The sequence below is a fragment of the Schistocerca gregaria genome, chromosome 6 (assembly GCF_023897955.1).
Source record: "Schistocerca gregaria isolate iqSchGreg1 chromosome 6, iqSchGreg1.2, whole genome shotgun sequence".
Taxonomy (NCBI): domain Eukaryota; kingdom Metazoa; phylum Arthropoda; class Insecta; order Orthoptera; family Acrididae; genus Schistocerca; species Schistocerca gregaria.
Window position 1 is genome coordinate 381,100,750 of NC_064925.1, and position 24,698 is coordinate 381,125,447.

The 24,698-nt window shown below is 43.4% G+C and overlaps 1 protein-coding gene across 1 annotated transcript in view; it reads left to right on the plus strand.

The window, feature by feature from the left end:
- LOC126278091 (protein numb) overlaps positions 1-24,698 on the plus strand; it is a 213,394-nt gene that overhangs the window by 88,214 nt on the left and 100,482 nt on the right. The window contains 1 exon segment of the mRNA XM_049977934.1: positions 14,592-14,663. Within this exon segment, the coding sequence (XP_049833891.1) occupies positions 14,592-14,663 (72 nt within the window).

Below are 24,698 nucleotides of genomic sequence, written 5' to 3' on the forward strand. Positions count from 1 at the left end.
TTATGTATTCATCCCACAAATTTAGTCCTTTGTCCACTGCTGTATTCCTTTCCCCTCCGTCAGTATACATTGTCTAATGCATCCTATGAAATTCTCGACAACCTCCTATATAGTGGAGATGCTGAGTCACAGATAGCACAACAAAAAGACTATCACAAATAAGCTTTTGGCTGACAAGGCCTTTATCGAACACACACACACACACACACACACACACACACACACACACACACACACACACACACACACTCTCACACTCTCACACACACACACACACACACACACACTCACTCTCTCTCTCTCTCTCTCTCTCTCTCTCTCTCTCACTTTGGGAGTGGCAACTGGGTAAGGAGGTGGCTGGGGTGGGGCTGTGTAGGGGTAGTAAAGTAGGGGTGGGGGAGTGAACTGCTGCTAGGGAGTGCACAGGGACGAGGTGGAGGGAGGGTAGGGCAGCTAGGTGCAGTCAGGAGGATAGACAGAGGGCAAGGGAGAGATGGGGTGGGGGGTAGTGGAAAAGGAGAGAAGTAAAAATATTGGGTGCATTGGTGGAATGAGGGCTGTGTAGTGCTGGAATGGGATCAGGGAAGGGGCTGGATGGGTGAGGACAATGACTAACGAGGGTTGAGGCCAGAGGGGTCACGGGGATGTAGGATATATTGCAAGGATGGTTCTCACCTTCACAATTAAGAAAAGGTAGTGTTGGTGGGAAGGATCCATATGGCACAGGCTGTGAAGCACTCACTGAAATGAAGGATGTCGTGTTGGGCAGTGTTCTCAGCAATAGGGTGGTCCACTTGTTTCTTGGCCATAGTTTATCAGTGGCCATTCATGCAGACAGACAGCTTGTTGGTTGTCATGCCCACACAGAATTCAACACAGTGGTTGCAGCTTTGCTTGTAGATCACATGGCTGGTTTCACGGTTAGCCCAGCCTTTGTGGGATAAGTGATGCTTGTGGCCGTATTGGAGTAGGTGATGGTGGGCTTATGTATGGGACAGATCTTGCATCTAGGTCTGTTGCATGGATATGAGCCATGAGTTATGGATTGGGAGCAGGGGTTGTGTAAGGATGGACGAGTATATTGTGTAGGTTTGGTGGACAGCAGAATATCACTGTGGGAGGGGTGGGAAGGATAGTGGGCAGGACATTTCTCATTTCAGGGTATGACGAGAGGCAGTCGAAACCCTGGCAGAGAATGTAATTCAGTTGCTGCAGTCCTGGATGGTACAGAGTTATGAGGGGAATGTTCCTCTGTGATCGGACGGTGATACTTTGGGAGCAGTTGGGAGACTGGGAAGATAAGCCACAGGAGATTTGTCTTACTACTTGGTTGGACGATATTACGGTCTGTTACGGCTTCAGTGAGACCCTGTATCTAACAGCTGGCAGAGTTCTGCCAGGTAATCCTTATGGCTTAAAACAACAGTGGTGGAGCCTTTGTTGGAATCAGTTTTTAGATGGTGAACTGTGATTGTTTCTGTGGGTGTAGGGTTAGTTTGCATATTTAGGGATTTGGTGAAAGATGGTGAGGCAAGGTTCAAGCTTAAGAAATATGGAAAATTAATGGGTGATTTGGGGGCAGTGGGGGATGGGTCATGGTTGGATGGAGGAGTGAACTGGACTGGACTGAGGACTGGACATCACTCTTTGGTTGAGTCTGATTGGTAGGGTTGGTGGCAAAAAAGTATTTGCACTGTAGGGAGTCTTTAAAAAAAGGAGTCTTTAAAAAACCTTATGTGAGGAGTGGAGCAAAAAGTGACGCCTTTGTAAAGGACTCATATTTATGTGGGGCAAAGGCTTCTGGAAGAAAGGTTCATGACTGTGTTTCGGGTCTAGTTAGGTTCTGGATTGTGTGGTGGTGGGACGGAGTTTTGGAGGATGGGGTAAATGTAGTAGGTCTGGGTGACAGGATTTCTCATCTATGAGGGGATGTGGGGAAGTTTGGAGGTTGTTGTAGAGGAGTGGATAGTGGTACTCCAAAGCAGGAGACGAAGGCTTATTTGTGACAGTCTTTTTATTGTGGCTATCTGTGACTAGCATCTCTGCTTTATGGTGAGTAGCAACATTTGTTTTCGTAATAATTTTACATTCTATCCTATATGTTCCATTGTTTGATTATTGCCTGATGACTTTTCTTCGATCCTAACCCAGTGCTGTTTACCTTTGTTACTATTTTCTAATGCATCACTATACTCAATGCCCATCCTCCTTCCTCTACTTTTCTCTCGTCGCCTTTCAAACCGCACTGTAATTTCTGCTTACGAGCCACACTGTATCAACAGTCTCGACCGCGCACATGCTCATTGTTGGTGCAGCATTTTAAATCCCACATTACTCCTGCTGATATCATTAATCTTACCTTCAAATTGACCACTCTCCCTGCATCTCTCTCTATTTATATCTTTTCTTTGATCTCATTGTGTCTTCATGACAATTATAGTGAGTATTTGCCTTTCACTATTGTCGACTCCTCAGATTTCATCTTGTTTCTCCCTTTTTCATCCATGTCATCCCTTTCGTGATCTTTCCCATTTACCTCGGTGTATTTCTGTGAATTTTTTCAGATGTAATTCTATGTTATTTACATAATTTTTCTCATTTTTTTCCACCACCATGGATCGTTGCTCCTTCCATTTGCATCAGTACAGAGAAGTTTCCTTATCCCTAGTCAGAACCAAGTCCCAGATACTGTTCCTGCAGTGTTGGTTGGCTCATGGTATCTCCTCAAGTGGCCTTACCATTTAATGACCCATCTCCGACTGCCACCCCTGCTTCCACAATGGCCTCCATCTCTTCAAATTTCGCTAATCCTTAGCCCTCACCAACTTAGTCCTGCAAAAGTATATCAACCAAGCCTAAATCTCCTTGCAGTACCTTCTCTCCATCTGCAAAATTCTCATGCTATGCAATCCCAAATTCCTGGAAGATGTAACACACACAGGAACTCAGGAACTACAGCAACATGCACAACGCCACTTCAAAAAACCCTCCACCCTGTTTACTTCCTTCTCTCACCTTGGACTACCACTGTCCACCATCTCTACAACAACCTCCAACCTCGCCCACATCCCCTCTTAGCTAACAAACCATTTCTTGCAGCCGTATTACATTTACCCCACCCTCCAAAACTCCCTCCCACCACCACACAGAATCCAGAACCCAAACAGTCCTGAAACACAGCCATAAACCTTTCTTCAAAAGCTCCAGACCTGCAGAAATGTTGAACCTGCATGACTGAGTTTACTTTTCCATCCCACCATGACCCACCCTCATTGCCCCTCAAATCACCACTGTTAACTCTCCAGAATTTCTTAACCTTGAACCTTGCCTTACTATCATTCCCCAAATCCCTCAACATGCAAACTAACCTTACATCCACAGAAAGAATCCCAGTCCACCATCTAGAAACTGATATCAATCTTACAATCCTACTTGCAGACAAAGGCTCCACCACTGTTGTTTTGAACCACGGGGATCACCTGACAGGAGGACTCTGCCAGCTGTCAGATACAGCCACCTAAAAACCTTACCACAGTGACCCCATTCCAGGAATCTGGCAGGATTCCAGCCACTACTCAAATCCATTTTGCCATGCTCTCGTAGTAAACTCAAGTGGTAAATTTTCACACAAGACTACAAGGTGGAATCCAAAATTTATGAGACTGGTGCTGTCATCTGGAAAGTAGTAGTAGTAGTAGTAGTAGTAGTAGTAGACCTTTTCATCGCTACGTGGTGAGAGCTGCATGTCTGATGAGTCAGTGTGCTGAGTGGCATTCAGCTGGATGGGCGTGTTGGGTGTCCACAGTGATTTCCGTAATACTCTGTGTTTGGTGTGTGGTGATTCTTCGATGGATTCACAAACAGAACAGCGCATATGTATCAAATTCTGTGCGAATCTCGAAAAAAGTGCTACGGGACCCTTGCAGTGATTCAACAAGTGTGTGGGGGACAGAACATGAGCCGTACACATGTGTTTGAGTGGCATGCTCGGTTCAGGGCCAACCATATAGGCGTCAAAGCGGATGCTCACACTGGAAGGCCCATTAGCCGCACAATGCCAGGCATTGTTGCCAAACTTCAACAACTGGCTCGTGCGGATTGACGTCAAACCATTCAAGACCTTGCGGATGAAGTGAAGTGGGTGGGTATTGGTTATGGGACATGTCAATGAATGTTGACAGATGAATTGGGCATGCATCGTGTTGCCGCAAAATTTGTGCCAAGGATCTTGACTGTCGATCAGAAGGCACTGCATGTTGAAGAGTGCACAAACCTTCCTCAGACCACATCTGATGAACCAACCTTCTTGTCATGGATTATCACTGGTGATAATAGCTGGATTTACAGTTATGACCCAGAGACAAAGCAACAATCGTCGCAGTGGAAGAGCCCAGGCTCTCCAAGACCCAAAAAAGCAAGACAGGTGAAGAGCAAAGTGAAGAGCATGATAATCATTTTCTTTGATACGAAGGGAATTGTGCACAAAGAATTCGCCCACCCAACCAAACAGTGAATTCTGTGTACTACTGTGATGTTTTGCGACAGCTCCATGAAAATGTGCCGTGGCGACGGCCCGAACTTTGGTGTCAGAGGAACTGGCTGCTCCATCACGACAACACGCCCTGTCACATGTCCTTGCTCACCAGGATCTTTTTGGCAAAAAACAACATGGCAGTTGTACCCCACCCACCGTACTTGCCAGATTTGGCACCTTGTGAATTCGCACTATCCCAAAAACTGAAACTGAAGTTGAAAGGCCGTCAGTTCGACACTCTCAAGAGGATTCAAGAAGCATAAACACCTTCAAACAACAAGACTTTCAGAAAACGTTTGACCAGTGGCAGTAGCGCAGGGACCACTGTGTACATGCGGATGGGAACTACTTCGAGGGTGATGGTGACCATTAGTCCAGAGGTAAGTTTTTCAACAGATTGCAGCGCCATTCCCGAAAATTTTGGATAGCACCTCGTAGAGTGAGCAAGAGACAGTGTGCATTGAAGACAGAACTTGTTTGAACAACTCGACTCCATAACACCAACTTAGCTGAGAATTTTAGAACCTTTTAGAAAACATGATGTTCTTAGGCTTGCATCAGAACCTACAAAGAAATCATTTCCTTTCTCTAGTTAACTTGGGTGATGTCAAAACCTCTACTGAGCAGCAATATCTACTCAGCTCTGCCTCTCTTAGTGAAACCAGCTTGTAGTGCATGTGATGAGCCCATTATTGTACAAGCAAGGAAGGCATACCTGAAGTTCTCATGTTGCTGTGATGAATCTATGAGCTAGTTACGTACACAGAATATATAATCCAGCTCCTGTTAATGTGATTTCCCCTGCTGTGGTTGCAGCCTGTGTAGTGTCCCTGCCAATACAAAGAGCACCTGAGGAGGTAGAGGGCAGTCTTACTTGACATATACACTCTTCCTTTACGGTGACTCACTACAGCTGTGGCTCAATGCCAAAAGGCTAAAATAAAGTATTAATTCTTGTTCTCTTATCATGTGATCAGATTTGCCCATAATTAGTCTGTAACATAAGATGCATCTACACTAACTCCAGAGAATTGGTGGGACTAACTAGAAATACAGAAGAAAACCTCAAAAATAATCTGACAACTTAAACATGCATATCATCATTTCAATAGATTTCAAGTAATTAGTAATGACCAAACAGAATTTGTAGAAGACTTTTTGGGAAGAACTAGCAAACTAAAATATGGAAAGAACGAGCAAACTACAAACCACCCAATATTTGTTACCGTTGGTCAGACAGAATACTCGAGGCGCGCACGCACGCACGCACGCACGCACACACGCGCACACACACACACACACACACACACACACATCCTGAAACATTATATTGAGAAACTACACAGCTATGAACCTTCTACAGAAAAAACTTGAGTTTGACAGATCTATCCTGAACAAATACTGAATCCCACTGACAGACAGGGAGATGTGTAACAGAATATCAGATGTCAGAAACAACAGAGGAAAGACAGTGTAATTGTTGAGGTGCTAAAGATTGGAGGCCAGCTGTTGACTGACAGAATGCAAGCTTTCATTGTGACAAATAGGCACAACAAAATTACCCCTACAGGATGGAAAACAGCAATGATTCACCCTGTACATAAAAAATTGGAGAAGATGGGCCAAAAACAAATCACTGCAGAATTTCTTCTGCGAGGTGCCTACAAGATACTGTCTCAAAACATGATCAGGTAAAACAGCAGACAGAAAGGTGGTAGATGAATACCAGGCAGGCCTTAGACAAGAATGATCTTGTGCAGACAGATCGTAAATCTTAAGATGATAACTACAGCAACACACACAATTAGATCTGGAATCTAAAGATGATGATACAGTACTGCCAGTCGATTAGCTCAGTGGTCACATTTGCAGATTATAAAAAAAGATTGAGCACTACATCACTGCACCATATTGTTTAACGTGCTGAATGAATATAGTGTGTACAACAAAACAACTAACTCAGTCCAACAGACTTTAACAAACACCATCTCCATAGTAAAGTCACAGGGCAAAATCTTCAAATATTTTGATATAAAAACGACGTGACACATGGTGACGGGGTTATCTCCACTCCATTTCAGTTCGGTTCTAGAGGTGGTCATAAAAATGTGGCATAGAGAAATATCTCTAAGTATGAGAACAAAAAGTAAAAGAATAAATACTAAATGTTTTTTGTTTCTTGATGACCTAGAAACAATTACCAAGACTACTACTGAAATGAGACCAGGCCCATGAGATCATTGTCAAAACACGCCTCCATTATAAAATATGGAAACATCGCTTAGGTTCAAAATTTTAAGAACTCAGTGAAATTATTAGGAACACGGAAATGGCAAAGTGAGCAGGAAAGTTGTACTGGGAAATTATATAAAGCCTACATAATCATCTGGAATATTTATAAGAAGAAATGCTTTCCAACCAAAGCAAAGCTATGCTGTCTTCAGAGGTTCTCTTGGGAGCATTCTGTGTTGTGAGACCATCGTCTTTGGCAGTGAAAGTGAATTTCATTTAGAAAATGGAACAATAAATTTTCCAGAGACTGTACAGACCCAAGATCCAAGATGGTGTCTGGATGCACGAAAGTTTAGAACAGTTGTCTTTCCTGCAGAAAGACTTAATTTCATTGCACAGAAAATATAGTTCAAATTTTATGGACTTACACCACCAATGGACAACTACTGACTGATGAAGAAAACCTCAAACATTATAAATGGTGCTTGTAAGACTGCAGAAAAATGGCTAGGCAATAGAGGGGTCTTGATTGATGCACTGGCAACTATCAAGCTCACACCCAAGGAACTAACAGATGGCCATCTGAAACTAAAAATTACTTGCGAACTGTTAGAATGACAGTCTCGTAATGATAGGATGAAGTTTTGGGAAGATAAGAATAACCAAAAGTCTGAAATTATGCGGTGGTTCTTTGCTCTTTTTAAAGAGTAAAGTGAAACAAATAATAATAATAATAATAATAATAATAATAATAATAATAATAACTCCCGTGGAGGCCCAGGAAAAGAATAGGCTTTCGGTATGTTGTGCCAGACGTAAAAGGCGACGAAAAAAGAACAAACCACTAATAGGGCTAACCCCCCTTTTAGTGTGATTAGTTGGTTCAGGACACAACTAAAGAAGCCTCGGACAAGCGCCGTCATGGTCGGGGACGACATTTGAACCCTATGCCTGCCCACAGTGGTAATGACACTGCTAGCCAACTGGAAAATGATTTAAATCCAAATAGAGGTGTTTTGCAGGATATGCTTCCTGCAACCACCCTAGTAGGAAAACAAAGGATAGAGGATGAGATGGTCAGATGAAGTTAATCGACACCTCATGTTCTGTTATTACCAAGCAACAAACCTAGGAAACCAACACAACTGGATACAGATCACAAGTATACACAACATTTATTACCAGATACCCAGAATTAAAATTTTTAACAGAAAAATGACTAGCTGATCAGACCCGTGTAATAATAAAAAAATAACAGGATACCCCAGTCAGAATTAGAAAACATCAAACAACAAGTACAAGAAATACTGGAACAAAATAATGTGCAATCAGAAGAAGAAGAAAATACAGTAATGGACTCAAACATCCCAGAGCAAACAAAGAACAACACACATCAATTAAACAATCAGAGGAAAACGAAATCTTAAGACTGCCACCAGAGCAAGTACAAATGGAACACGAAGTGACACACATGTTAGATATAGAAGAAAAATTTCAGCTGACATATATAGAATACAAAGACACAAATACAGACACTAGACCATACTCGCATAGACCGCCAAATAACCCACAAGTCGAAACAACAATAAAAACTATCAACACAATCATACACAACAAAATAAATGAAAACACAACTATGGAAGAGTTAAAACTACTGGTTTATATAGGAGCACTCATTACACTAAATATACACACTAGGCAGAGATCAGAACCAAACAACACACAGAAGAAACCCACAAAACCAGCATGGCAACACAGGCTACAGATCAGAATAGAAAAACTGAGAAAAGACATTGGACAGCTAATACAATTTATAAGAAAAGAAATATCAGAAAAAAAAAACGAAAAAGGTTAGGTACAATCTCACAACAAGAAGCGATAGAGCAATTAGATGAAAAGAAGCAGAAATTACAAGCATTGGCCAAACAACTTAGAAGATACAAAAAAAGTGAAAATAGAAGGAAACAAAACCAAACATTCAACACAAACCAAAAGAAATTTTACCAGACAAGAGATAACACACATTAAAATAGACAATCCACCAAACATAACAGACATGGAACACTTCTGGACCAACATGTGGTTAAACCCGGTACAACATAACAGGCATGCACGGTGGATAGAAGCAGAAACAGACACATAAAAGATGATACCACAAATGCCTGAAGTGATAATTTTGCAACATGAACTCACCAAAGCAATTAATTCTACTCACAATTGGAAAGCCCCTGGAAAAGATAAAATAGCAAATTTCTGGCTAAAGACGTTCACCTCAACACATTCACATCTAATTAAATTATTTAACAGTTACATTGCAGACCCGTACACATTCCCTGATACACTTACACACCGAATAACTTATACGAAACCTAGAGCTCAAGCAGACACAGCAAACCCAGCTAAATACCGCCCCATAACATGCCTACCAACAATATACAAAATATTAACTTCAGTCATTACACAGAAATTAATGACACATACAACACAGAACAAAATTATAAATGAAGACCGAAAAGGCTGTTGCAAAGGAGCACGAGGATGTAAAGAGCAACTGATAATAGATGCAGAGGTGACATCGAGCTAAAACTTAACGAAGGTCGCTGCACTACGCATACATTGATTACCAAAAAGCTTTTGATAGTGTACCCCACTCATGGTTACTACAGATATTGGAAACATACAAAGTAGATCCTAAATTAATACAGTTCCTAAACATAGTAATGAAAAATTGGAACACCACACTTATTATCCAAACAAATTCAAATAATATCACATCACAGCCAATACAGATTAAGTGTGGAATATACCAAGGAGACTCATTAAGTCCTTTCTGCTTCTGCCTTGCTCTGAACCCACTATCCAACATGCTAAATAGTACAAATTATGGATACAATATTACTGGAGCATACCCCACACAAAATCACACATTTGCTGTACATGGATGATCTAAAACTACTGGGAGCAACAAATCAACAACTCAACCAATTACTAAAGATACCAGAAGTATTCAGCAATGATATAAATATGGCTTTTGGAACAGACAAATGTAAGAAAAATAGCATAGTCAAGGGAAAACACACTAAACAAGAAGATTACATATTGGATAACCACAGCGACTGCATAGAAGCGATGGAAAAAACAGATGCCTATAAATATCTAGGATACAGACCAAAAATGGAAATAGATAATAAAAATATTACAGAAGAAATAAAAGAAAAATATAGACAAAGACTACCAAAAATACTGAAAACAGAATTGACAGCAAGAAACAAAACAAAAGCTACAAATACTCATGCTATACCAATATTGACCTACTAATTTGGAGTAGTGAAATGGAGTAACACAGACCTAGAAGCTCAGTACAATTACACGATCACAATGCCACAAATATAGAATACATCACATACATTCAGCAACAGAAAGATTCACATTAAGCAGAAAGGAAGGAGGAAGGGGCTTTATCAACATAAAAAACCTACATTATGGACAGGTAGACAATTTAAGAAAATTCTTTATAGAACGAGCAGAAACTAGCAAAATACACAAAGCAATAACTTGTATAAACACATCAGATACACCACTGAAATTTCATAACCACTTCTACAACCCTTTAGATCACATAACATCAACAGATACGAAGAAAGTAAATTGGAAAAAGAAAACACTACATGACAAGCACCCGTATCATCTAACATAGCCACACATCGATCAAGACGCATCCAACACATGGCTAAGAAAAGGCAATATATACAGAGAGACGGAAGGATTCATGATTGCAATACAGGATCAAACAATAAACATCAAATATTACAGCAATCATATTATTAAAGATCCCAATACCGCAACAGATAAATGCAGACTTTGCAAACAACAAATAGAAACAGCAGATCACATCACAAGTGGATGTACAATACTAGCAAATACAGAATACCCCAGAAGACATGTCAATGTAGCAAAAATAATACATCAACAGCTTGCCTTACAACATAAACTTATAAAACAACACGTTCCCACATACAAGTATGCACCACAAAATGTACTGGAGAATGATGAATACAAATTATGCTGGAACAGAACCATTATAACAGATAAAACAACACCACATAACAAACCTGACATCATACTCACCAATAAAAAGAAGAAATTAACACTACTAATCGAAATATCCATACCCAATACAACAAATATACAAAAGAAAACAGGAGAAAAAATTGAAAAATACATCCAACTGGCTGAGGAAGTCAAGGACATGTGGCATCAGGATAAAGTTGACAATATACCAATTATACTATCAACTACAGGAGTCCTACCACACAATATCCACCAGTACATCAATGCAATACAGCTACATCCAAACTTATATATACAACTACAGAAATCCGTAATTATTGATATATGTTCAATTACCCGAAAGTTCCTAAATGCAATATGACATATACCGTACAGTTAAAAGGAAGTCACGCTTGATCAAGGTCCACGTCACTTTCTACTTCTGACCAGACATAACGTCTGAGATAAGAAAGAAATAATAATAATAATAATAATAATAATAATAATAATAATGTATAGGCTCACCAGACAAAATATTGGTCATTCCCTCAAAAATGCCTCACTAGTCCCTTTGGAGAATGGTAGATGAGTAGGTCTGGTACAGATGGTCATGTGACCCTCCACTATTTGCATACATCATGGTAGTGATGGGGTGTTTGTGTGAGGCAGTCAGTTGTACGAGAGCAATACAATAAGACTAGTCAATATGGAGATTTGACAGAATGGCAGAAAGAAGATACCGATTTTGGATGTGACCCTGACCGCACTGTGGCTTAAGTTGTCCGATTCGTTGGTGTATTGTACTGTCCAGTGTGTCTATAAGGAATGGTGTAAATCTCCCTGCTGTGTAACATGCTGTAAAGAACAGTAGTTGTAACGTGATCTGAACCAACATGGACTGGAGACAATTGTCATGATATGCTGATGAAAAATGGCTTCAAACCTTTAGGGAATTGCTAATGTCGGAGAATGCAGTTATGCTTGCCAGTTTCAGAGCAAATATGAAAGAACTGAATGCAAAGTCACTTGGAGTCGGGTACCTCGAAAAAGGCCATTGCATACAGTGGCACATACAGCTTCACATCTTCAGTGGACCAAACAACTCAAAACTGACAGTACCCCTGCATGTAGTGTAGTCAGTTTTTGCCTGTTTTCAAATGATGTAAGGTGTCAGGTTCATAAATGGCCCAATGAGGCATTAAATGTGCAGTGTGTGTAGTTTGTAGTTGAGGCTGGGGATGATTCTCTGACACACACACACACACACACACACACACACACACACACACACACACACACATTAGGCACTCTATAACACCTTGGCTATCCTGCTAAATTGTACTGTAAATCAGCACTGTGACTACGTGGAACAGCAGGTGAAATGCACCATTCAGCATCTCCACAGTCTGGTAGCTCTATGGGATCTAATCACCATAATTAAGGCTAAAGATGTTGACTGGGGGGTGACTAGTGTTATCTCTGGTGTTTTTTATATTTAACTTTTTTTCAAATGGAGTGGACTGTGAGAACAGAAAAGATTCATCAAATGCTATGTTTGAAGCACAGCTCTGTCCGATTGTGAAATTTATGTAATGAGGAACACCATGAAGATACTGATTAAGGAATAAATGTGTTTGGGAACAAACTAATGAGGAAAAATACCAAGTAAACAACAGAATAAATTGGAAGCACAGAGTATTTGTATGCATATGAGTATGTGAGCTATGACAGTAAACTGTAGTAGAGGATATGGTGGAAGAGCAGAATCACAGAGGTAGACATAATTATGGGTGTTTACAGAAGATTGCTGGCGACATGGCGTGCTGCAGCATAGTTATGCGGAAATGAAGTTGACTGCTGATAAGTGACAGGAACAGAAACCTTTATCAAACCAGCCTTAGGATTCTGACAGAGACAATAAAAAAGATGCTGGGACAATCCGGGTGCCATTTGGTGGATCTTTGGGAATGAATTTGAGTAACTGGTGACGTTAAGGCTGCAACAAATGTGTACCCAAACTCACTATGCACACTTGGCATACCCAATATGGCTGAATTTGACTTGGTCTGTAGCTGACAGAAACATTTTTTTATGTAATTTTAGTGTACACTGCGTGTGTAGAACATATTAGCATTCTTTCTGGATCCATACTCTGCAGGTGTTCCGTTTTCTTGTAAATTGTACACCAGAACTCTGAAGGTTTTTTTCCCCAGTGTTCTCATATCTTTTGTTAGCTCTTAAACATGTCATTACTGCGATGTAACTCAATCCCACTCAGCAGTGTCATTAGTATGACTATCTTGTAAAATTTTATTTGTGTGTCTTTTCATGTTAGTTGTTACTGCACTTGTTGCTTTTTCCGAATAGAATTGTTGTCCACTTTAGTTTGTGTATTATCATTATAGTGGTAAGATAAATGAGGTAATTAAAATAGTTTATTTGGACTAAAGTTCCATATTGAAAATAATATTTATTCTAATGTGATTTTGCTTTAAAAGTAATTGTTTACTATTATGTCTTGATATTTTCATCTTTTATTTCAAACATTTATTCTTAAATTCAAGCTGCATTTGTAGGTCATCCTTGTTTCTAAAAACTGTGTGAATCAGTAGCATAAAAAATCTATGTAAAATGGTGAATATTGATTCACATGAACATTTTTGTTACGTATAAAAATCCACATTTAGCATCATCAGTTTCCATAAGGCCAAAATCATTCCTTCGAAAGTGGCACAGATAGTTTCCTTCCTAATTCAAGCATTTGCACTGCCTTGTACGACCTTCTCATTACTGCAATGTTATATCTTAATTTTCCTTCATTCATTACACTGAAATACTGACAACTGCGTATAACTTTCAAACACTCCTCAGAGGCTGACAATAGAGGCTGTTCCATCAGTTGTTGCAGTTTGCAATAATAAATTTGGATTTTTAATTTTTTGTGATTGTTATTACATCTAACGTTTGGAAGTGTTTATTGGTAAATGAAACTAACAGTCCATATGTACATTTGTATTTCCATTGGTTTGTAATTAATGTATTTTTCCAATGCCAATAAAGACAAGAAGGAAAAACAATTTACTGCATCTACTCTTTAATATTTACTGATGTTTTTTCTGTGCACAATTACCAATGATGGAGCATTTTTGTTACTGATTATGATACTAATAAAACTGCTTGCTTCAGCCTCATGCAGTTTTTCTACCCGTTATTGGCACTTTGTAATTGCGAAATTAATTTGCATAATACACAAGATCTGAGTGCACCCAAGTGAAAGAGAATAAACTGGTGGATAACATTTTCTGAAGAAACACAAATAAAACTTGAGTAGGCGTAGTAGATTCTTTTACCAACTCATATTTATAGCAACTGGGGATGTACATGAATTACAAACTACTGGAAGTATAAATGTACATTTTGACTGTTGGCTTCATTCAGTATTAAACAGTACTTGTGTAGATGATGATTGGTCTAAACTGTGTGTTATTTCACTTCTTATTACTGATCATAAAATTATTGTACTAACAACAGGTTAAGAAATTACCAATGTTGCTGTGTTGGCCAGATAAGCGGAGTTACTGAGGCTTTTCACACAAGCTAAAAGTTCAAATGTCTTTTGCAAGTGACAAATGTTCGATATTTTATGGTTGCTTGTGTTTTTTACACCAGTATACCATATTTGTATTTTTGTTACATACTTTCCCTGTTTCTCTATTTTCTTTAGTAGCTAAGCAATAGACAGAGACCTTATGCTTTGGTATTCTATGTATTTCAGTATTTGGGATGTGTGGAAGTATTCGAGTCAAGAGGAATGCAAGTCTGCGAAGAGGCACTGAAATTATTACGGGTAAGTAAAAACAAGAATGGGTAGCTGTCATAGATAAAGTTTCCACATACTGTATTTGTTCGTAATGTTAAGATGACATTTAACATTTGTTTGCTGAAAGGATGACCGAAATATTTGTACATAGCATCAAAATGAAAATAAAGATCATTTTGTGCACAAGAGTGAGGTACAAATGAAAGAAACACTCAGTAACACTGGAAATTTGTGGATGGAATAATATGTAAAATAAAGGGAAGGCAACCACACAGCAATAGCCGTCTGATGTTCGGTGCATAGAGACATGCAACAGAAAACAGCTTTTGATTCTTGCTGTGACCACTGGTGTGCACTTTTCTCTCTCTCTCTCTCTCTCTCTCTCTCTCTCTCTCTCTCTGTGTGTGTGTGTGTGTGTGTGTGTGTGTGTGTGTGTGTGTGTGTGTGTGTGTGTGTGTAATTTTGCTCGAAAAATACCAAGAGCTTGAAGGCATGTGTAAATATTGCTTTCTGTTGTTTCTCTCAATGCACAAAACGTATAAGTGGTTGTGTTCCCTTTATCTTGCATAGAAGTACTAAATGGTACAGCCAATTACTTTTACTCTGAAAATTGCAAAATTGTTTTTTTAGGAGAGTAGACACAGCATTTGAAACTATGGCTTTTGAAATAGATTTAGTAAATTAAAAAAAAACCAAAGGTTTTCCTGTGTAGTTTGTTCTTTATAACAAGTAATCCGCAAAGAGAGAAACTGAAAACACTCTCAGTCAAAAACTGTTGTGAGTAGTGTACGGTAGTTCTGCAAAAAAATCCACACAAATATGGAGTTTTAAAATAGTGAGACTACTGCATTTTTCACCAACAGTTGACACTGACTGTCTATCACTATTCAGATGGATTTGCTGCCAATACAAATGGAAACTATTCAGGTGAGCTGATAAAAAAACTGCTTACAAGTCTTTTTGTTGAAGGGACACACTTGCTCTTGATTCATACTTAATCACTTTTTCATGTTACTTTTATGAATTAAAGTGTAAAAACGCTGTACACCTTCTCTAGAACTTTATATCTTTCGGTCCTTTAACTTCATTGTCTAGTCCTGTAGGCATCAGTAATAATGAAGTATTTCCATTTATAAAACCAGTTACATTCTGTACATTTGACTGCAAAACTTGTGCCCTCAGGGGCTCGGCATTCATTCGCTGGGTACGGGCTTGGCAACCCCGGGATTCCTGAGCTGGGGACTGGTAAGCGCCACCAATCCTCTGTCACCGTTAAGCTCTGGGCATGCTTCTGTGACTACCGTGTGGCGTGACGGTAGAACATTGTGTGTCTCAGGGAATGGGGATCTTGGCTTAACTGCCTGGATCGCGAGGATGGAATAAACCTCTGTGAGGGGGGGGGGGGGGGACACCTTAATCTCAAGGTGTGCTGCGCGCTGAAGAGATGCATGGTTGTTGAGGTGGAACAGTCATTAGTGGGCAATCTCTGGGGAACCTGCCGCATCTCAGTTGTATAAGGCTTACTCAGGCATGTGAGCCTCTGTCTGAGTGGACCCTTATTTCCGTAGCTACTCGTGGGACCAAGATGGAACCTTCGAAATCCTCCTCCTCCTCCCTGCAGGAAGGGTGTACCTCCTGGGAGTTCACACTTATTCGTCCAAAAGAATGAGAGAGGCTAGTCCTCCTGATAATCAATTTGTTATTAGTAACAGGGCTCAAGGAGTCATGAATCACAATGTCTTTATAGTGATCAAGAGGAAGGAGGGGTCGTTTGAAAGTGTCCCCCTTCTGTATCCATAAAGGCTTAGAAGGGCTGGCTGGCACCCCCAAGTCTATTAAGTGGTTGTGAAATGTTTCCATGCTTGTTGAGACTAACTGGGCAAAGCAGGTGGAACTTCATAAGAAGTCACAGAAACTGGGTGAGTGCTACATCATTACCGAGTTGCAGAACTCCCTTAACTCCAGCAAAGATGGGGTAACCTGCCGTGATATTATGGACATAGACGTTGCTGAACTGAAACAGGAATGGGCACCACAGGGAATCGTAGATGTGGAACAAAGGACACACACAGACCAGTGGAGAGACTGAGAAGACTGCGGCTTTCATTGTGACCTTGAATTCTCCAAAGCTACCTGAACACATCATGGGAGGTTTCCTCTGACGTAGGCTTCGGCCTTATGTACCTAACCCCATGCGATGCTTCAAATGCGAGCATTTTGGACATACAATGCTAAGTTGCAGAGGCGAAGTGACTTGTGGGGAGTGTGGAAAGGCAGCCCATGAAACTGGAACTGACTGTCCGTCTGCAGCAGTCTGCATTAACTGCTCTGGGAGCCACACAGTCTGGAGCCAAGCTTGCCCTGTTCTTGCAGAGGAAAGCAAAATTCAGGAAATCAAAGTGACCAAGCAGATCACCTATGCAGAAGCCAAAATGGACTACCATGCAATGAAACACTCTGTCTTTGCCACTTCTTATGCTTCCTTGGTGTAGAAACCTGATGCTTCAACTCGGACAACATCCATTGTACCGTTATCTACCATTAGCACCTGTACTTGTACCTGCATGTGCCAAAGCTGAGTGAAAGACATAGCAATCCAGGCACCTACGTTAGAAGAAACCATTAATGCTTCCGCAGCCCAAAGGCAAACCAAAAACATCCCCCAGGGAGCCCACAGTCCTTTTGTGGGTACGTGTGTGGCGTGCACGGGGCCCCGAGCTATTGCAGTCTCCTTTCCTTTCCAGGCTACATTCTCATACCTGTGCCTCACCCTCCCTGTCCTTACTCCTTTGTCCCTGCCCCCTCTTTTTCTCTGTTGGTGGACTTCTTTATGATGACCTGGCTATCCTGCGGACTTTGTTTAGGTCTGTGCTATTGTTTAGTTTGCTGTTTCCATCTCATTTTTGGTGTTTTTGGTCCCCTTGAGGTTTGACCTCCATTCCCAAAATTTTCCGTTCAGTGTGAGCCATTTGGGGATGAACTCCCTACCTAGCTTCCATGGTGCAGGTTCCTCTCCCCCTCCCCTCCCCTCCCCACCCCTTTCCCTCTTCACCCTAGCCCTCCCTCCTGCTAGTTGACCAGCATGGTAGCCAGTCCGTGTAGTGGGGCTGTTAAGTACCCACATGGCTGAGCCCCCTGAAACCACATGGATCACACTGCTAGTACCTGAGCTGTTAATGCATGTATGCCCAGGAGTCGATGTTCATCACTTTGGGGCACCAGAACTCCCAGCAATTGCTGCCGTGCCATACGGCCCTTGCTGTGGCTGGGTGGTGCCCACGGGGCGAGCCCCTGATCAGAGTGGGTGCTATTAGGGCGGATGCCTTGCGAATGAAGTGACAAAAGCTTCACCATCCTGGCCATTCTGTGGCCGTCTCTAAGAGTGGTAGCAGATGTGACACTCCTTCTGATCCTTCGGCCTTCCCTACCCTGGCCGCCGCTGGGTGGAGGGTCAAGCTCGCTGGCTTGGGTTGAAACCTTTCCCTCGGTACCTGGTTTGTACCAGGACAGATGGCGGAAGTTTTGCCATGACCAAGCCTTTGTTTTTCATGGAGATGATTGAAGATAAGTATGACAAAGTGGAATCGATGAGTAAAATGCGATCCAGTGCTTTGCTCATAAAGACATCTGCTGCCCTGCATTCTTGTGACCATCTCGGTGACGCGACAGTCTCTGTCACGCCCCACCAATCTTTGAACTCGGTACAGGGCATTATTTTCCACCGAGATCATCTTCTCCAAATTGACGAGGAGCTCCTTGACAACCTCGAGTGGCAAGGGGTTCGTTTTATTCCCTGTGTGCAGTGAGGCCCTCCAATCAATCATACCGCTATGGGCGCTTTTATCTTGGCCTTCGAGGGGGATGTCCTCCCAGAGAAGGTCTAGGTAATCGTGTATCGGTGTGACGTAAAATCTTAGATTCCCACCACCGATGAGATGCTTTAAATGCTTGTGGTTTGGACACATGTCTTCCCACTGCACCACTGATCCCCCTCTGCGGTGACTATGGGCACCCCCTCCATGAGGGGAGTGTCTGTGCTCCCCCACCAGTGTATGTAAATTCTCATGGACAGCATTCTCCACACTCACCTGTATGCCTGGTGTTTGTGAAAGAAAGGAGGATTCAAGAGTACAAAAACTTAGGTCAGTTCACCTACATTGAGGCTCGTCAAAAGTGTGACTGGCTCCATCCTGTGTCTTTGACTTCTACTTTTGATTCTGTTACGTCCATTCCCCGTGCTCTCCCCCTCCTCTTCTCAGCCCCACCTCATTCGCCCCATGCCTCCAGCCTCCTCCTACTACCCCTCCTCCTCCATATCAGAACCCATACCCACCCCTTCGAGTGCTGCTCCCTCTCCCCTGCCGGAGAAGTGCTCACCTCTTTCGGTGGCTGCCGACACTGGAGCTTCCCCCCAGGACTTCTCTTCCTGGCACCCCCTCCCCCACCTCTGAAAGGTGATCTACGGCTCCACATTGGCAGTGTGATCTGTGGCTGGTGGGCGCCAAGGTTGCCCAGTGTAATTCCGTGCCTACTCTCGCTGAAGTCTGCCCGCCTCTTCCTCCCCAAGAGAAGAAGCAGAAACGTCAGAGCAAGAGCAAGGCCCCTCCGGTATCCCCGAAGGTGCAGCCTTCCCCTCGCCCAGTCAATGAACCAACGGAGTCTGACCTATATGGATATTACCCCATTCTTATCGGTGACGGATGGCGACTCGATGACGTGACCCACTCCAGTCCCTTCGCTTCCCATTTAGACTCCGGCTTGGGAATCCTCCAGTGGAATTGTAATGGGTGTCTGTGTGACCTTCCAGAGTTGCAGCCCCTTGTTTCCTTCTACTCTGCTGCTTGTATTGCGCTCCGGGAGACCCATTTTGTCAATTCTTATTCACCCGCCCTTCGTCGGTTCCACTCTTTCTGTCGAAACTGAATTGGCCCTTTGCGGGCTTCTTGTGGTGTTTGGACCTAGGTCCTCTAGGACATTGTTAGTAAATGGGTTCCTCTCCATACCACTCTGGAAGCCATTGCTGTCAGGGTCCATTTGGCCATTCCAATCACAATCTGTAATCTCTACCTCCTACCTGAGATGCCACCCACATCCCGTGCCCTCACCACCCTTCAACAACTCCCTTCTCCCTTCCTGCTATTAGGGGACTTTAGTGCCCACAACCCTCTTAGGGGTAGTCATTAGACTACTGCCCTGGGCAGGACAGTTGAAGCTGTTCTACGAGGGCTTGACCTCTGTTTACTAAACACAGGCGCTCCCACACACTTTAGTGTGGCGCACGGCACTTTCTCTACCAATGACCTCTCCATCTTCAGTCCCACCCTTCTTCCCTCCATTCAGTGGGGAGCCCATAAGGATGTGTCAATGACCGTTTTCCAATTGTTTTAACCTTCCTTCAGTGTCTCTTGCTCTGTCACCCTCCTAGGTGGGCCATATCTAAGGCTGATTGGGGTGCCTTCTCCTCTGCTCCCATCCCCCCTCCCCCCGTTTTGCCACACGACAGTGTTGATGAATCTACTCAGACTTTGACTGCTGCCATCCTTTCAGCAGCTGTTTCAGCATTCCCTTCTTCCTCAGGTTCCTCACGCCGGAAGATGGTCCCATGGTGGACTCCGGAAATTGCTGCAGCCATAAAAGACTGCTGCCGTGCTCTTCAACACTTCGAGTAGCACCCTTCTACTGCTCTTCTTCTGGTCTTTAAACAAATTTGCTGGGATCGATGTAGCTGCCATAGGACCACACACCCCCTCTTAACAAGTCTGAGCGAAACTCTTGCGAATTTTTGGCCACCGTCCTCCCACCAGGGTTGCAGGAATTTCTGTGCATGGTGTTAAGCTTCGGCATCGGCTCAGTATCCACCCACGTTCCTTCTCCTGAAAGAGTGCCCAGAACGACTGCCTTTGTCTTTTATTTCTTGCTGTTCGGAGCCATATAATGCTCCATTCAGTGAGTGGGAATTTGCCAGCGCCCTCACCCTTTGTCCTGACACGGCTCCTGGACCGGATAGGATACATAACCAAATGCTCCAACACTTACCGGTGGCTGGCGACCATCATATACTGACCCTCTTCAACCGTCTGTGGAGTCAGGGAGTCTTTCCTACCCAGTGGCAGGAAAGCATTGTTGTTCTGGTGTTGAAGCCAGGGAAGCCGCCTCTTCAGTTGGATAGCTACCGTCAAATTAGCCTTACTAACACCCTCTGCAAGCTCCTTGAATCCATGGTGAGTCGGTGGCTGTTGTGGATCCTTGAATCCCGCGACTTTTTGTCATCGACTCAGTGGTTTTCACTGTGGCCGCTCTATTGTGGATAACTTGGTGCATCTTGAGTCTGCTATCCCGTCAGCTTTTGCCCATTAGCAACACCACTTTGCAGTCTTCTTTGATCTGCATAAAGCCTATGACACCACCTTGCACCACGACATCCTCACCATCCTTTACAAATGGGGCATTCATGGCACTCTGCCAATTTTTACCTGTAACTTCCTTTCTTGTCACTCTTTTCAGGTCCAAGTTAGCTGCTCCTACAGCACTCCCAATCGGCAAGAAAATGGGGTTCTGCGGGGTTCCGTGCTGAGCGTCTCTCTCTTTTTCATAGCCATTAATGGTCTGATGACAGCTGTTGGGCCGACAGTGTCCCCCTCTTTATATACTGATGATTTTCGTATCTACCTTGCAGGGGTAGGGGGGAGACTGCAGAATGCAGTCTATAGGGGGCAGTCTGCCGGGCGTACTCATGGGCTCTCTCCCATGGGTTTCAGTTTTCGGCGGCCAAGACATATGTCGTGCATTTCTGCCATTGCTGTACAGTCTATCCCCAACCGGAACCTCAAAGCACCCTAATTATGGTCTCCTTTATCCAGACACGGAGATCACCCTGCCATAGCGGCGGCCACAATGGGGGCTTACCATGGCCGTCTGCATTCAGGTGCTCTTTCCTGAACTCCAGCAATTCCCTTTACCGCCTCTCTCTTCTGCTCACGCATGTACCTCTCCTTGGTGCATTTCGGCCACAGCTCTGTCTTGATCTCTCAATCGATTCAAAGGATTCTGTCCCTCTGATGGCTCTTTGCCACCAATTCTATGTCTCCTCAGTTCATTTCAGGGCTCAGAAGTGTTGGCTCCATGGTTTCTGGCTGCACTGGTTTTGCTTACACCTTTGCGCGACGCACAGAACTTTGTTCCTTGCGATGGCTGTAGTGTTTTTACAGCAGAATTGGTAGCCACCTTGCGCGTACTGGACCATATCCGCCCCTGCTCGGGACTATCCTTCACTATCTGTAGTGACTCATTCAGCGGTTTGCACGCTATCGTCCATCACTTCCCTCGCCACCTGTTGGTCATCGCTAACCAGGACTCCCTTTGTCTCCCTTTGTCTCCTTGCTCAACATGGATGCTCAGTGGTTTTCATTTGGACTCCAGGCCATGTTGGGATTCCTGCCAAAGAACTTGCTGATTGACTGGCTAAGTTAGCTACTACCAGGCCGTCTCTTGCTATCAGCATTCCGGAAATAGAACTTTGCTCAGCATTACGTCATCAGGTTTTGGACCTTTAACAAGGTCAGGGCGATCCTCCTCATGGGCCATACTTGGTTGAGTCACTGTTATCTCCTCCATTGTGAGGACCCTCTGTGCTGTGGATCGATGTTGACTGTGGCTCATATCTTATTGGACTGCCCCAACTTAGCCACCCTGCGACGGACTTTCAGCTTTCCAGATTCGCTACCCTTGGTGTTGGCTGACAATGCCTCAATGGCAGATCTCGTTTTACGGTTTATTCGCGATGGCGATTTTTATCACTTTATTTAAGGGTTGGACCTTCCACCTTATAAATGAGTGGAGGGGGTGGCAGGCCCTCTTGCTCCCACCTTTGCTCCGACTGGATTGGCTTCAACTGGGCTTGGTGGTTCACCCCGGCCCTCTGCCTTTCCACCCCTTTCCTTGTGGGGTCTGTTACGCCTTGAGCATCTCTCTTGTCTCCTGTGCTTCTTCCTTCACACCCCTGTCATTAGTCACTTTCTTTCCCTCACCTCTTCTTCTGTCCTTTTCCTTCCTTCCCTGTCGATAGTTTGTCATTTTATGGGTATTGTAGTTCCCTCTTTTAATCTGGGATTTTATCGGTTTTAGTTAATCTAAGGTCGGAGGGACTGATGACCACTTAGTTTGGTCCCTTCTCCACCCAACAACCAACCAACCAACCAGCAACCCAAAAACAGAGTGCCTCTCGGCGCCAACTTTCTTCAAAGAAAGGTGGCTCTCACCACCCTATTTCCCGCTCATCCTTGCTGGGAAAGCGAGCATGGAAAGGAACTCAACATTCGGTTCGAAGCTGACCCGGGCACCATCAGACGCCCTTATGGCACGCTTGACTGATGATGATATCATGGATTTTGATGCCTCATCAGCAGACCCAATTAGCCCCATCACACCACCTTACTCTACAAGTGACTCATCACCTCAGTGCAAAGACGGGGAAATCCAGACCACATTGAAGAAATGGCTCCCATACTCCAATGGAATATCAGCAGATACAGCTCTCATCTGGAGGAATTGAGACTCCTTGTACAGGACAGACCCTTTTGCCTTTGCCTTCAAGAGACCTGTACTAGAAGGCTATCACCTTTACAGAAAAGACAACCTTACTGGTGATAGGGCGAAAGGTGGGGTTGCTGTGTTCGTAAAGGACATTTTTCACTCCTCACCTTTTCCCTTAACAACACTACTACAAGCCATTACTGTTTGGATAGTGGCCTATGTTGGCTTCACTGTGTGCTCTTTGTACCCCCTACCTCATAAGCCTCTTGACAGTGGGGTCTTCACTCATCTTCTAGGTGAATTCCCCCCACCCGTTCCTCCTTTTGGGGTACTTTAATGCACACAGTGCACTATGGGGTTCTCGCACCACTTGCCCAATGGGTTGGGCACTTGATTGTCTACTGCACAGATCTCATACTTTTCAACATGGGTCAAGCTAGACACTTTAGCACTGCTACAGGTTCGTCTACCACCATAGGCCTCTCCTTCTGCTCACCTGCTCTTGGGGACACTGCCCAATGGGCAGTGGACAATGACCTTCATGGTAGCAACAATTTACCTGTATGGATCCATCTGCCTGATGGAGCAGATCCTGAAGAACGCCACGGAGATGGTTGTTCAAAAAGGGTAACTGGATGTTTTACAGGCAGTTAGCTGCTTTTGAGCAATGTGACGGCATCCAGGACTGGGTGGATCAAATTACAGCTGTGATTCACCATGCCGCTGATGCCTCCATTCCAAACTCCATGGAAATGCCTAGGAAGCCACCTGTCCCTTGTTGGAATGATGAGTGTTGTTTTGCAATCAGGCTTAGGAGGGCAGCAATGCGCAGATTCGATCAATGAGAATGAGAATTTTGCAAACTTTCGAATGGCACTTGCAAAGGCGAGGAGAATAATTCGGGAGAGTAAGCATAGGTCTTGCAGGAGTTCCCGATCTCCATCAATAGGTCCACACTCACGTGTAAAGCATGAGAAGCCATTAGGAGGATCTCAAGGCACAACTTTCGACAGTCAATAGCTGCTGTTCAAATACAGGGGTCTCTTGTAACATCAACAAGGGATACAGCTCAGACAGTGGCTGAATCATATAAATCCAATACGGCTGATTCCAGCCACGAACCCACCCTCTGTCATTATTGGGAGGCACAGGAGAAGGCTGATCTTGATTTCCGTTCCACCAACATGAAAGAGTACAACCAGCCTTTCTCTCTGTGGGAGCTGGATTCTGCATTGTCTGTTGCTTGTGATACGACCACTGGAAACTACCTAATAACCTACAGAATATTGCAACAGTTGGACTGACGTCTTCAGCTCTTCAATAAAATTTGGATAACTGGCAGCTTTCCCAGCTCATGGAAGGAATCTATTTTAATCACAATTTTTAAACCAGGAAAGGATCAGACAGACGTGGTAGTTATCGTAGTATTAGCCTGACAAGCTGCGTAGGAAAGACACTGGAGTGTCTGGTCAATCGACGCCTAGTGTTGGTTCTGGAAACCATGTCCCTACTTAATCACTCCCAATGTTG